The following is a 16,196-nucleotide window of genomic DNA, read 5'->3' on the forward strand; positions in this document are numbered from 1 at the left end:
CGGGGGTTGTAACTTTTGCAGTGCGCCAATATTCTTGTTTCATTGATCGATTATGTTTAAATGATTTATAAGCAACCCCGAAACTGCCATGTAACAATAAATTTCATGCTCGTTTTAAACTTACGTATTTTTTAGAAAATTCACACTTACATTTATAGCAACCTTTAATTGCGGGGGTTGTAACTTTTGCAGTGCGCCAAATATTTTTTTTTCATTGATCGATTATGTTTAAATGATTTATAAGCAACCCCGAAACTACCCTCTAAAAATAAATTTCATGCTCGTTTTAAACTTACGTATTTTTTTAAAAAATTACTTACATTTATAGCAACCTTTAATTGCGGGGGTTGTAACTTTTGCAGTGCGCCAAATATTTTTGTTTCATTGATCGATTATGTTTAAATGATTTATAAGCAATCCCGATTCCCGAAATTGCCCTGTAAAAATAAATTCTTCTACTCGGTGGAGGAAGACAAGAGATATCGGGCTATTTCAATGTCATTGACTTGCACTTGTAGGCATTGAGGGAGACCTCTTTCGCTGGAATCCCATACCACCTCAGCAATTGGTAGTTTTTGTTTAGTTTCCATTTCTTTGACGGTTGCCAGGACCCATCCAAGCAGTAGGCATGAAGTGTAGGTACAGGTCGGCGGAAACAGAATTGGCAAACTTCTATGCATTTTCGTGGTAGTGGAGCGCAAACACGCAAGTTGTGAGACGGTGAGGGGGGTTGAGGAGGATACCTCCCAACAAAATATAAGAATGTAAAAAATTGGGTGCTGGCACTTTTTCCCAATGAACCAATGCCCTAAAATGTTTTTAGAAACTTTTTTTTGTAAGTGATTTCTTAGATGTATCTATAGATCCTATTGTTCTCTTTGGTAATTTTCACTTTTTATTAAAAAAATCTTCAAGTTCGTCTTACGGGGTGTGGATATAAATGTTTGCTTTATTGTAAATTTCTTTTACTATAATTGCCGCAGTATAGTGTGGGAAACGATGCCAAAGAGTAAATGTTGACATAATCCCTAAATCATCTGCACGCATATCATGCCACTTTGATGCCAAGTACTGATAAAATTTCACACCTAAAATCCATACCAATCGTTATCAGCAACGACGTATCAGATTAAGCCTTTTCAAATTTGAATGAAGTAATTTAGATAACTTTCCTGTACTCGAATCCTAATCTTTTAATCTTAATAAAACGGTAAATTGTGTAACGAAATTTACTTTTTACCGGTTCGCCGAACACACCCGTTGAAAATTGCGCGTGAATTTCTGAAACAAATTGCGAAGGTATCATCAAAAATGCAGGATCTGGAGTTAAACAAAAAATCAGAAGTGGATTTCAAAAAAAAGAGGACCATCGGAAAATTGCGCCAATTTCTCGCTACAGGTATGTTCATTTTTATCAAACTTCAAAATGAAGGTTTTGGATTAAACCTATTGAAACAGTTTAAATAAATAATTTAGAAAGTTAGTTTTAGCCTTGGTTTTTCGCTGAAAATTTCACAATTTTTTACGTTTCAGTGTGCTTGGGACCGGTGTCCTTGGGAGCGTCGTTAAGTTGGACATCACCAGTTCTTCCACAATTGCTAGAGCCGGACCCCACATCCAACTCTACCAACTCCTCGGGTCTGTTCGAAAATTCCCCACCGTTCACGCTAACAATCGAAGAGGGATCATGGATAGGATCCATGTTGGCGATTGGCGTGCTTATAACCGCGATACCATCGGGATACCTGGCCACCCGTTTCGGATTGAAAAAATCGACAATAGCCTTGGTGATTCCAAATTTGCTGTTTACAATAATTGTGCTGTTCGCAAATAACGTTTACGCGCTGTGCATTGCCAGACTCCTTTCGGGAGTAGCGACCGGTGGCATTTCAGTGGTCGGTCCCATGTACATTTCCGAAATAGCCGACGTCTCCCTTCGGGGTACGCTGGGTACGTTTTTCGAATTTTTAATTTACGCCGGCGTGGTTTTCGTGGCAATTTGCGGCGCGTCTATGTCCTACATTGCTTTGACCATCACTCTGGGCACTGTCGCGTTACTTTTCGGGTGCGTCTTCTGTTTTCTGCCCGAAAGCCCTGCGTACTTGATTAAAATCAATAAACGCGAACAGGCGGAGAGGGCGTTGCGGTTCTACCGGAGCGAAGGGTTTAACGTAGAAAACGCGCTGGACGAAATCTACGAACGCGTGCACAAGAAAACCGATGAAAAAATGAACGTTTTGGCAGAGCTGCGATCGAAAGCTGTGGTTAGAGGCCTAATCGCGTCGATGGGTCTGATGGTGTTTCAGCAACTCAGCGGAATTGACGGGGTCACCTTTTACACGGTGTACATCTTTCAGACTGCCGAAACGCAACTAAACGAATATACTTCCGCCATTATTTTGTCTTCGGTTCAACTACTTTCTGCCATCGCCATCATCTTCGTAACTGAAAAGGTTGGGCGGAAGGTTTTGCTGTACATATCCGCATCGGGGGCATGCTGTTGCCTAACGGTTTTGGCGATGTACTTTCACTTGAAATTAAACGGTATTAATTTTGTTGGCATGGGCGCCATACCTTTAGCCAGCACAGTGATTTATGCGTGTTTCTTTTCCACCGGTCTTGGACCGGTGCCTTGGATGGTGAACGGCGAGCTGTTTGCGCCGGCTATCAAGGGATTGGCGAACGGTATTACCATCACCTCAAACTGGCTGTGCTTATTTCTCATCACTAAAACTTTACCGGTAATGATGGAGGAAGTTGGACCTCATTACACGTTCTACTCCTATGCAGTGTGTATGGTGCTTTGTGTGATATTTATTAAGTTTTATGTGCCCGAAACTCGTGGTAAATCCCTCGAACAGATCCAAAATGAACTAAAGTCATAGAAAATTTTTGGACAATTGTGATTAGCATGTTTATATAAGTACGTATTTATTTTGTATTAAACGTCTTTTTCACTAAGTGCATTTACTGTGTTTTCTTACAAGTTTAGTTAGCAATACAGTAACAATTAATTAGAGCCGACTCGTTTGCCAAGTTTAAGGGTAAATTCGTATCTTCGAAGATAACGAAACTTTTCCCTTTTGAACATTGTGGATTATCACTTATAATTGCACAAGAGGTTTGTATTTTACCGAGTAAATTGGGGTTGTTAAGGTAATGAAAATCTGTTGCCTAGCAATTAGACGAGAAAAACTGTCAACTAATAAAAATGCGACACCGACACCACTTCCACTTCTCTTTCTCTTGGATCAAATGTCTTCGCTTTTTTAGGTTGATAACCCTTAGAATTACTTTTTAGAATCGCGAACAAGGTTTTAAACCTAAAACATTTCATATATTACAACCAGTAAATTAATAATGAACTAAAACTTACTTGCTTATGTCCACTTTCTCAAAAACAAATAGGGTGCATTTAAGCATCGAAAATATAGACCATAAAGAAGGGGCAGCGTATTTTTGTATCAATCCATTGAAATAAGCAACCACTACTTCTTCAATTACAACATTTACGATTCTTGATTGGTTTCTAGTCTATAACTTTTGAATGAGAAGTCTGATTGAAAAAGTACGAATTATTTTGGATTCTACGCACCAAAATTAATAAGAAAAAGTGTTTTGCCGAGAAATTTTTGTGCAGTCGATTTTTGATTTTTGAGGCCCGAAAAAAAATTGTCTCAGATCGACTCGGAAAAGAAATTTTCTTATAGTATGTGGCCTGTAGAATCCATAATTTCAAACAGTTCCAAGATTGGGCTACTAGTTCAAAAGTTACAGCCCTTTGAATTTTCTTTCGAAATTGGTTTCTAGTCTATAACTTTTGATTGAGATGTCTGATCGAAAAAGTACGAATTGTTTTGGATTCTACGCACCAAAATTAATAAGATAAATTTTGGAGTAGTCGATTTTTGGTAAAAAAAGGGAAGGTTAAGTATTCAAATACCTTGCGAAGTATTCGAATACTTTACGAAGTATCCAAATACTAAATATTTGTGAAAGTATTTGAGTTACAAATACAGATACTGCTTCCATAAAGGTATTTATTTACAAAGTATTTGAATACTTTAATAGTCCAGTCAAATTAGCTCTAAAAGTAGTATAAACTGGATGTTGTCATTTCACTGAATGAAACCAAGCGTATTCTATGTAAAAAAATCCGCTGAATCGGATCATAGTCCCCCCGACCGGAAACGCCCGGACCATATTATTATAAACAAAAAACTAAGAAAAAATGAGAAAATGTCGTATTTTTTCCCATTTGACTGCCAATATCTCGTTAACTATTGCTCTGAGGGAAAAAATGAATAGAAATGAACTTGTTTAGAATAAAATTTTCTATAAGATCCGGCCCGGAACGCTAATTTTCAACTGTTATTTTTATTTATGGAAAAATGTAAAAAAGTTATCTCGAAAATTAACACTTTGTTATTATTAAGTAAAATTCATCCGATCTTTTTGAAAATCCGTATTTAGTAACTTCTTTTGATAACAAAACAATATGACAAACCAGATCACCGTAGGTTTCATACTCATTGATTAATTAGATAAACAAGTAGAAAAAGGTAGCTTTGTCTTTCAAACTGGGGGACTACAAGAGCGTTCCCAATTTTTTATAAGATACAGTTTGTCCGGAACACTCATTTTCAACTGTTATTGTTTATTAGGGAAAAATGTAAAAACAGTAATCTCTAAAATTGACACTTTGTTGTTGTTAAGTAAAATTCATTCGATCTTTTTGAAAATCCGTATTTAGTAACTACTTTTGATAAACAAACAATATGACAAACCAGATCACCGTAGGTTTCATACTCATTGAATAATTAGATAAACAAGTAGAAAAAGAGATGTTTTGTCTTTCAAACTGGGGGAGTACAAGAGTGTTCTCAATTTTTTTATACATATTATAACCCTAAAACAATCATTTCCAATAATTCCCGATGATTCCTGGACTGTGCAATTTTTTTTTCAAAATCCGAAGAATTTTCTTAGTTAACAAATGGAATAACTCCCGAAATATAACAAAAAAAATATAACTCTATAATAGGCGAATGTAAAGCTCTCGGAAAGCCGTACATTGAAAAAAAAATACGTCCAAATCCGATTAATAGTTCACGAGAAATCAGCTTTTGACTTTGAAGCCAGTTTTCGAAACAACCAAAAATGATTTTGCAAATCGGGTCGCAACGATCGATTCTTTACAGCGTGAACTTTTTTTATGCTTCTATTTCACCAAAAAGAATGATTTTTATTAATCCGAGTGCCAAGGGCCGATTATAGAGTTACTTTTCTTGTTAAATCTCGGAAGCTATTCGATTTGTTAGTTAACTAAAAAAATTCCACAGTCCGTTGATTTGCAAAAATGATCGAGACGATTATTGGAAAAGATTGTTTTACGGTTCCACTATATTATAAAAAATTGGGAACGCTCTTGTAGTCCCCCAGTTTGAAAGACAAAGCATACCTTTTTCTACTTGTTTATCTAATTAATCAATGAGTATGAAACCTACGGTGATCTGGTTTGTCATATTGTTTTGTTATCAAAAGAAGTTACTAAATACGGATTTTCAAAAAGATCGGATGAATTTTACTTAATAATAACAAAGTGTTAATTTTCGAGATAACTTTTTTACATTTTTCCATAAATAAAAATAACAGTTGAAAATTAGCGTTCCGGACCGGATCTTATAGAAAATTTTATTCTAAACAAGTTCATTTCTATTCACTTTTTCCCTCAGAGCAATAGTTAACGAGATATTGGCAGTCAAATGTGAAAAAACACGACATTTTCTCATTTTTTCTTCGTTTTTTGTTTATAACAATATGTTCCGGGCGTTTCCGGCTGGGGGGACTATGATTTTCGGAATCAGTAAATTTTTTTACATAGGATACGCTTGGTGTCGTTGAGTGAAGTGACAACATCCAGCCCAAACCGTAATTTGACTGGACTATAAAGGATTTGAATACTAAAAAGTATTTACAAAATCGAATACTGCCCATCTCTGCTAGACAGGCTCTTTTACGATACAAAAATGTTAGCCTTCCTCGGTTAAAATTATGCGGTGCACTGCTGTTAGCCGAACTCTATCAAAAATGTTCCAAACCCCACTCGTGGGTATTGCCGCGTAACACAAAGTATTGAAACGACGCATCGTCACCAAAAGCACACAAAATGTCGAATCTGCATATTGAAGCATGTCCACGTCCAGAGAAAGAGAGGAGTTAAATAAGTAAAATAAAGTTTCAAAGAAATATTGCCATACATAAGAAAGTTGGCTATGAGCAGCCTGTGCAGTCACTGCGTATGCCCACATAATTTTTACTATGTGCGAAATGTTTACCTTTACTAGAAGCGCCTGTGGTGCGAAATGTTTACCTTTACTAGAAGCGCCTGTGGTTAAAATTTCAAAGCAATATCTCCATAAATAAGAAAGTTGGCATTGCGCAGTCACTGCGCATGCCCACATAATTTTTACTATGCGCGAAATGTTAACTTTACTAGAAGCGTCTGTGGTTAAAATTTCAAAGAAATATCCCCATAAATATGAAAGTTGGCATTGCGCAGTCTGCGCAAAATATGGAGTTAAATGAAACTGATCGAATTGGGCAAATATAGACCATTACAGCTATCAATTAGCGAAAACCCGAAGTCTCTAGGTGGCCCAGGGGCCGAGATCTCGATGGAACGGACGGACGGACGGACGGACGGAAACACGAGCACATAAGCTTTACCTCAACTTCGTTGTGTTACGCTAAAAAGTGATAAAAAGTTTAAATGTTGAAATATGCAAAACATATCCTTGCTTAATGTTGGTTAAATCTTCCAGAAATTCAAGCTGATGCATCACGCAAAATCTTGGTCTAGGGTTATCCACGCCTTTTCTGTTGGTTTATGGACCCTATTTAGTAAATATATTTGTCACTTACCGTAAGCAAAATAAGTGACAAGACTTGGGAGTTTTTCTTCTTCTCCCATGCGCTGAAGCCTTCTATCAAATCTTCACCGCCAAAACCAGGATCAACTGCTTCCTAGCGGTCTCGATGATCTCCATGATCGCCCTGACCTTGACATGCGACGCAAAGTAATTGTCATCCGACTCCTTGGTCGAGATCATCATTGTAATTGTTCATCGTCATTATTACTGTTCTGTTTCTCCGCTGATTTTCAAACAACCCTTCTCGTCAGGTGTTTCTCTGGGTAGGCTTTCTTGGGGTATTTTATGTTAATAAGTTCAGTAACTTTTCCTTTTTGTTACTACTACTGCCATCTTCAAATTCTTTAATACATTAATAATTACCATGATTGGGTACGGAGTATAACAAAACATTTGCGTTACAGTAATTATCTGAATGTAACGCCTTCGACAATAGTAAAGCTTTTCCAACCGTAATCCTTATCAAGTGGTTCCATTAGGTAGTAGGTATTTGTAGCCCCATCTAAATAACTGTCAATATCCCGAGAACTAGACAGAATTTGCAATGTAAAGCGACAGCTTCATTAGACCCAGAAGGGTCAAGTACCTACTTTACAACTCCTGTTCAGTGATGGATCATTTTGCTGACCAACCACTTTTTAGCCTTGTTCAAAGATAATGGTTGTACTTAGGTTTACATCCGATCCTAAAATTGGATTATAATCTGCGGCGCAACCGAACAGATTTTATCTCAAATCACGTAGGTACGTTATCTTAAACGACCTTGAGATAAACTTGCATGTGTTTAGTAAGTCAAGTCACTAGTCAGTAGAAATTACATAATATCGACCAACTAGTTCCTACCTGATATCAATGTAGGTACCTAACTTTAAAATGACGTTGGAAAGTTTGAACGGTGCGCCTATGCATTGACCTCCACTCCAGGAGGGGTTCAAACCAGAAAGTGCTGTTGTGTACAAACGTAAGTTTGGCGATCGATATCAAATGAATGAATGTGCGAATAATCTCGAAATAATCGAAAAACCCGATGTCAACTTCAGACGAAGAAGAATTATTGGAAGACTGCGCCAGTTTCTCGCCATAGGTAAGCCAAAGTGAAGCAAAAGACTATAATTATCAGTTCCTGTAATTCATTGCGATAGCAATTGGTAGGTGGCGCTTGTTTACGCTCTCGTGCAAAGTTGAACCATTGTTTCAGTTTGTCTGGGACCATTATCCTTGGGGTCATCATTAAGCTGGACATCTCCGGTTCTTCCACAGCTTCTTGAGCAGAACTCAACCAATCTGACGTACCATCGAGCAAACTTCACGTTATCAATCGACGAGGGATCATGGATCGGTTCAATGTTGGCAATTGGTGTACTTATAAGCGCGATACCCTCGGGATACTTGGCTGGCCGTTACGGACTTAAAAAATCGACAATAGCCCTGGTGATCCCCAATCTGCTGTTTACGATGCTTGTGCTGTTTGCGAGCGACGTGTACACCCTCTGCGTTGGTAGGCTCCTATCGGGAATGGCAACTGGCGGAATTAGCGTAGTGGGCCCTATGTACATATCAGAAATAGCCGAAGTTTCCCTGAGAGGTACATTGGGGTCGTTCTTCGAATTTTTAATTTACTTCGGCGTAGTTTTCGTGGCAGTTTGCGGCGCGTATGTCTCTTACACCACTTTGACGATCATCCTAGGTGCTGTCGCGTTGGTTTTGGGATTCATCTTCTGTTTCCTCCCCGAAAGCCCAGCATACTTAATTAAGAAAAATAAACGCGAACAGGCGAAAACCGCGTTGCTGTTTTACCGCGGCGAAAGTTTCAACGTGGAGAACGCCCTCGATGAAATCTACGAACGCGTGCACAAGGAAACTGGTCGAAAAGTGAACGTTATGCTCGAATTTAAGTCGAAGGCCGTGGTCAGAGGACTAATTGCCTCGGTCGGTCTGACGGTGTTTCAGCAACTCAGCGGAATTGACGGCGTCACGTTTTATACCGTTTACATTTTTCAGGCAGCCGAAACGGAGCTGAACGAGTACACTTCAGCAATTATACTCTCGACGGTTCAGCTACTTTCGGCTGTTGTCGTCATTTTTGTCATAGAAAAGGCCGGGAGGAAAATTTTTCTGTACATATCGGCCTCTGGTACTTGCATATGCCTGGCTGCTTTGGCCGCGTACTTTCACTTAAAATTAGTCGGCATTACCTTCTTCGGTATGGGCGCCATACCCTTAGCCAGCACGATGGTTTATGCCTGCGCGTTTTCGGCAGGTTTGGGACCAGTACTTTGGATGGTGAACGGAGAACTATTTTCTCCGGCTGTTAAAGGTATTGCTAATGGTATTACAATTACGGCTAACTGGGTGTGCTTATTTATCATTACCAAGACAATGCCTGTTATGATGGATGATGTTGGTCCACACATTACGTTTTACTTTTATGCGGCTTGTATGTTCTTCTGCGTAATATTTATAAAGTTTTGTGTGCCAGAAACTCGTGGGAAATCACTTGAAGAAATACAAAATGAATTAAGATCGTAGAAAGTGTGTATTTAGCGAAAACAGTATTTTGTATGTTTTATTAGTGTACTTACTCATTTAGTTTCTTTTTAAAACTAGCAGCCTACTTAATTATTGACAATCAAATAAAGTACTTACCTACCCACAGATAATATACCTTAGCATTTTCTTTTTTTATATGGTTCTTAAATTGTTTTGTTGAAGATTTGTCGAAGATTTTCTATTATCAGTACTACAGCACTTATTGCGACTGCGGGCGTCTCAAAAGCTTGCATTTTTTGGGATAGAATCAAGAATGGCTCTTTTTAATTTACCACATATAGAGAGATTAAAGGATACCTGGAAGTTGTCTGTGCAGGAATACTACCAATTGGAGGATCTGGAATGCTGTTGAAGCTAGGGACGAAGATAAAAGAAACTTTTTGCAGCCAGATCCAAGCCGATTTTATTGCTTGTTTTCTCATTACTCCGGCCCCATTCGCCAAGTGAAAAATGCCATGAAATTTTGGGAAGATTCTGGATTAACTAGGAAAGTTGGTCTTATAACAGCAAAGCTTGAGAATTGCTCATCGATGGAAGAACTTGTAGACATAATCGAGGTAACTGCAACTAAGTTCGTGTTGGTTTGGAAGTTATGGAACAATGGATTGGAACATTAATGTTGGCTGGTTTTCCAGATAAGTATCAACCAATGATTAAGAGCATGGAGGGAGACTATGTCAAGACAAAGTTACTTCAGGATGTACAAGTAAAAATCAAGTAGAAGATGAAAAAGACTGTCAAGTGTTATAGATGTCATGAATTCGGACATATTATGTCGAATTGTCCTAAGAAGCCCGAGAAAAAGAAAACTGGCGGCAAGTGTTTGGTGCTATATCGGAGTTGAAGCATCCAGAAAAAGAATGGATTCTGGCGCAACTTCGCACATATGCAAGTACCTTAATCTTTTCGAGAATATTAAGTAATGTTCTAGTTTTTAATTTATGACGGAAAATAACTACAATGAAAGGACAATTTGAACGTCAATAATACGATACCTCAGGATCCGTATAGGTGGTTCGACAATTTCAGTCGACAATGGTTGGGAAAACTAGAATCCAAAACAATTCGTACTTTTTCGATCAGACTTCTCAATCAAAAGTTATAGACTAGAAACCAATTTCCGAAAAAAAATTCAAAGGGCTGTAACTTTTGAACTAGTAGCCCAATCTTGGAACTGTTTGAAATTATGGATTCTACAGGCCACATTCTATAAGAACATTTTTTTCCGGGTCGATGTGAGACAATTTTTTTTCGAGGTTCAAAAAAAGGCAGGGTATAAACTTCCTTTTTTACCAAAAATCGACTGCAGCAAAATTTCTCGGGAAAACACTTTTTCTTATTAATTTTGGTGCGTAGAAACCAAAACAATTCGTACTTTTTCGATCAGACTTCTCAAACAAAAGTTATAGACTAGAAACCAATTTCGAAAAAAAAAATTCAAAGGGCTGTAACTTTTGAACTAGTAGCCCAATCTTGGAACTGTTTGAAATTATGAATTTTACAGGCCACATTCTATAAGAAAATTTTTTTTCCGGGTCGATCTGAGACAATTTTTTTTCGGGGTTCAAAAAAAGGCAGTGTATAACCTTTCTTCTTTACCAAAAATCGACTGCACCAAAATTTCTGGGGAAAACACTTTTTCTTATTAATTTTGGTGCGTAGAATCCAAAACAATTCGTACTTTTTCGATCAGACTTCTCAATCAAAAGTTATTGACTAGAAACCAATTCGAAATAAAATTCAAAGGGCTGTAAATTGAAACGAAAGAAGAAACCATCACAATTAAGTATTCTCTATCGAGTTTATTCTACAAAAAGGAAAATTTCATCTTTGTGGTTGGAATTCAAATTGTAAGGAGGTACCTAATCGAGAAAGTTCCCCAAAAAACAGAGGTCAAAAAATGCACAACTGAAGACATTTTTCTTATTAATTTTGGTGCGTACAATGGAAAGCTATTAATAAATTGGGAATAAAATCCAGCTACTGAGCTACCATTTTTTAATTTATATACAAATATACAAACGATATTTTGGCGATTTAGTTCCAAAGAAAAGATTCATACTGTATAACGTACGCAATTAGCATATGAAAGTTCCATGGCATCACAGATTATTGAAAAAGATGGGGGTTTTATTTTTCCAATTTTCCGTCTTTGTTATGCAAAAAATTGAAAACTAATACGGTTGATTGACGTAAAAAAATTTTTTCTACAAAAAACCTTAATACGTTTTTGCTCTAAAATAATTTGAGGAGCCAATAATCGCATGTTATGAATTTTACATTGAAATCCCTATGATGCGTTACGTAAGTCACCACCCTGTATAGGCGATTTTATAATTAAGTTGCTATTGGCTCTCGATAAGTAAAATATGTTCTTCCCTATCCCGAAAACGTGGAACCTAAAAGTTAAGATTTCGAAGTAGTTCTGGAGAATCAATTTTATTTTGGACCAAGTTATGAAGAAAGGCTAAGCTAATTCTTATTCTGCGCTTTTCTTCAAAAGAGGATTTAAGAATATGTAGTAAAAAAAATAGTGGTCTATTAAAAAATATATGCTATATTTTCAGTGTTACTAGTTTCTTTTAGGTCTGAAATGGATTCGTACGACTCGGATAATTTTAACAGGCTACACTGGTCCAATCAAAACTTAAACTAGGAAAGAAGCTTCCATAACTGTAGTTGTTAACTGATAATCAAAACTTTGCTGTCTAAATGCGCTTTTTGTTTTTTTAGTGTTGTCGTTTCAGTGTTTGGCAAGTAGATTGTTTACCTTATCTTATTATACAGAGCGATTCATGTGAACCTGAAACGGGTCGATTTTGATTCTTAATTTGACGATCTATAGTGTAACAATCCTATCTGCATTCTTCCTCCAAGATTTTAAAATACAAAGGGGGTTGTGTGAATGCAGAATGAAGAAGGGAAATAAATAATACAACTGTACAACTAATACAGTCTTAGACATGGTATTACAGGCTAGTTTCAGTATCAGATGAAGGAGTTGTTTTGAACTATTGGCACTATGGCGTTTGTACCTCTCTGATCCGACATCCATTCAAGATAATACAAAGTTTATCTTGATCCATAGTGGAAAATGGTAAAGATATGGAAGTGTCAACTTCGCCACAGTCTACTTTGTACAGGCGAATAAACCCAGTACACCATCACCGACAACATTTCGAAAAGAGAAACTGAGTAGCCTAATTCAAATATCAAAAAACCACAATAACAAAAAAACAAAGAATGATAAAAGAAACAAGAAGTAAAATAAAAGGTTTAACTATCGTTAAAGACAACGAAAATGCATTATTCATCATTTTCAAATTACAAATAAGTTGAATTTAAAAAGGAATTTGTCCGTCCTAATGACGAGGCAGATGTCCAAAATATCTAAATTAAGTCTATTTTGGTACGAACTGGTACAAACTAAATTAGTGAATGATAAAGCGTTTAACGTGGCATTTTTAAATCGATTTATATTCAATTTTCGTAGATGTTATTGACATGTCTATACCAATTACAATTAGCGGACGCGTGGGGTGTTCGCGGGAGCTCATCTATACTTAGGCTTTAAACAAAATAAATCCTCTTCCTCTTTTCACAACACACGCCAGTACATACGTGCGTAATTAGTGTTCTTTTCTTAGTAATCCACGAAATTAGTTTAATTATGTAATCGGGAAATTAGTTTAATTGCCTTTTTCATCACGCACGACCCCCCTGGTTGTTCTTTTTCTGCTTGGTACAGCCATTACATGAGTCAGAGTGTTGATAAGTGTGATAGTGAGAACCAAAATAGGATAATGGCAAATTACTCGTTTATGATTGGGAAATCCTGAACGCATTCTCGGTGCAAATCTTAATGGTGACGATGACTATAAAAGCTTAACATATGGGGCTAAGCTAAGAATTGCGATGGGAAAACCGTCATCCCAATTACAGTTCGTGCGACATTTCACATGAGGATGACGCTTTTCCAGTACCTATAAAGTTTTCACCTTTGTCGTTGTTCAGTTCATTTTCCAACAAACAATATGCTTAATTAATTGTTAATTAATCTTTTGTAAAATTATGTTTGCTTCAGCTTATATCCGTCTCTCTAGGTCGCCTAGTTGAAAATGGTAATGTTAATCCGAAGACTGGTTTTCTAGCAGTTTGCTACCGTTTAACTATATACCTGAATACACTGAACCACTTAGGCATAGAAACCATTTCTGAATTTCCTGAATGACTTTATGGGAAGTGGCTTGGTTAATATGTCTGCAACATTATCTTCACTACGAATATGATTAAGTTTCAGACAGTTCCTTTCTTCTCCATGAGTTACAGTTACATATTGTGCGCCAAATCTATGGCACTTTTGTTGTCAGAGTACAAATTCCAAGGGGTTTCTTCTCTCACAAATTTCCCACGACAATGTCTTTAACCAAAAAATTTCTTGGCAAATGGTGGAGACTGACATTTATTTTCTGGGCCCTCAACAGGCTTGCGCTCAATTACAGAGTGACTCGCATAATGCTTTTTAGAGGTGCCTCTACAGAAGATCTTGTACCAGACCAGTTAACTTTCCCTGGATTTTTGTTGAACTTCGACAAAGCTCCAATTGCGTAAGAAATATAAGGTCTGCTGATTTGTGCTGCATATAATTTCCTCTTGATAAGGTATTTCCTTCATCTCATTAATTACTTCTGCGGTAGATGGTGAAAACTCCTTGGACAATTTTTTATTGACATCTATTGATAGGAATAGCAACACTCGAAATTTCGAAAACTCTCAGAGAGGTATATAGGACATATTATCAACATTCTTTGGAGGAGCTAAAAGATAACAGGAAAATATACAGGATGTTCCATTTAAAAAAAGGAAGATTTTTTAATTTGAAGTTTTGTAACTTTGGACCTAAAAAAACACCCGGTAAGCTATTTTTTTAAGCTTTCATAGTAGATGTATTTATTTGATTTTTACTTTATCCGAGATAAAACATATACAGCCTGGAATCAAAATTCAAGCAATAATTTTGATAATAAACTGACGCTTGCAAATACCAATTTTTTCTTACAAATCGAATTATATTCAAAACTAGTAGTTTTTCGAATATTAACCGTATAATAAAAAAAGTCGTACAATTAAAATCTGCATTCAAATACAGGGGTTCTATTTAAAAAAGTGTATCGTTTCAACGCCCTAATTTGTGAGCGCACCCTGTATAATTCCAAATATTTTTAAAATGTGGACAATATTCAACCATATCATTATACAAAAGCACTCTATTGAAAAATCTTATCAAGGCATTAAGTTACTCCGTGCAATCGTTGACTCACCCTGTACGATGTACATGGCAATAAATGCATAAGAGAGAAAGACACGACGCGCGAAGTCATAATTTAATGATTAATGGTTAGGGCCGAGTGATTAGGGGATTGTTTTTTATCCTTTATTATATTTCAGGGATCCAGTAGAAGCTTAAATTCAATTGATTTTATTTTATAGCAAAATTATGTTAAAATGACATTTATAAAGTGAAACAGATGAGTGTGCACTCATTCCTATTGCAATTGCACGATATAAAATGACGTCTAGAATATATGACAATTCTGTTTCTATAGCAACAATCGCGACGGCAGAACCTGCTTGCTATTTTTGACATCTCTAAATTAAAAATCAGAATTGGCAGAAGCTTTACAATGATTTATATGTCTTCTGCTATAAAATAAAGTTTTGTATTATGGACGACGATAAAGGCAAACTAACCATCTCGTGAAAGAAGTGATGTATTATGTTATCAAAAATCTCTAAACCTTCCCCATATAGTTTTATTCGTTGAAGTTTTTAAAAATAACAGCGACTATAGTTTCGGCGTACTGCCATCATCAGGCGACTAGAAGTGTATCACAATATAGCAAATTTGAAAACATTAAGAGCTAGTACTTACTGTGAAAGTTAACAGGAAAACGGTAAATTACAAACGTTGAAGACGGATATGTTCGTCTTATCCGTCTTCAACGTTTGTAATTTACCGTTTTCCTGTTAACTTTCACAGTAAGTACTAGCTCTTAATGTTTTCAAATTTGCTATATTGTGATACACTTCTAGTCGCCTGATGATGGCAGTACGCCGAAACTATAGTCGCTGTTATTTTTAAAACTTCAACGAATAAAACTATATGGGGAAGGTTTAGAGATTTTTGATAACATAATATATTTCAACCCCCATTTCGAGGAACGATGGATCCAACGTTAAAAATCCCTTTATCGTCTTGTATAATAATGTAACGGAAACGCTCCAGACATGACGTCGCCTTTGGCGCTCTGGAATTTTCTACGCGCGCGATAGTGGGATTTGTGTAGGAATATTCGAGAATGTACGCGGATGTTTGACTTACATTGCTTGCGTGTATAAATGGTTGCGGACCGAACATCGCGGCAGTTTTTACTACTGAACCAGATCGAGCGCGGAAATATAAATTGCGAAGTGTGTGTGATATAAATAATCGATATAAATTGTACGGTTTTTATAGTGTTTTAGTTTTGTTTAATAAATATTGATATAAATCGAACCCGAATTTATAAATCACGTTACAATAAGTAACTATTAGTGCGACACATAACAACTGAGCCGTCTTTGTATCATCACTAACATTTTCAAGATCACAATTTTTCAAAACGCTCCAAGTAAAAAGTGAACTAGAGAACATTTCGTTACTCGCATCATACC

At 36.7% G+C, this 16,196-nt stretch overlaps 2 protein-coding genes across 2 annotated transcripts; both read left to right on the forward strand.

The window, feature by feature from the left end:
• Positions 1–1,196: 1,196 nt before the first annotated feature.
• Positions 1,197–2,966, forward strand: LOC116178926 (facilitated trehalose transporter Tret1-like). Its single transcript, XM_031498586.1, has 2 exons — positions 1,197–1,399; positions 1,534–2,966. Exons 1-2 carry the CDS (start codon positions 1,312–1,314, stop codon positions 2,883–2,885), a joined length of 1,440 nt encoding a protein of 479 aa, XP_031354446.1. The 5' UTR covers positions 1,197–1,311; the 3' UTR covers positions 2,886–2,966.
• Positions 2,967–7,705: 4,739 nt separating this feature from the next.
• On the forward strand, positions 7,706–9,583 carry LOC116179651 (facilitated trehalose transporter Tret1-like). Its single transcript, XM_031499459.1, has 2 exons — positions 7,706–8,016; positions 8,131–9,583. Exons 1-2 carry the CDS (start codon positions 7,917–7,919, stop codon positions 9,459–9,461), a joined length of 1,431 nt encoding a protein of 476 aa, XP_031355319.1. The 5' UTR covers positions 7,706–7,916; the 3' UTR covers positions 9,462–9,583.
• The last annotated feature ends 6,613 nt before the right edge of the window (positions 9,584–16,196 follow it).

Source organism: Photinus pyralis, unplaced genomic scaffold (assembly GCF_008802855.1).
Source record: "Photinus pyralis isolate 1611_PpyrPB1 unplaced genomic scaffold, Ppyr1.3 Ppyr1.4_LG8, whole genome shotgun sequence".
Classification (NCBI taxonomy): domain Eukaryota; kingdom Metazoa; phylum Arthropoda; class Insecta; order Coleoptera; family Lampyridae; genus Photinus; species Photinus pyralis.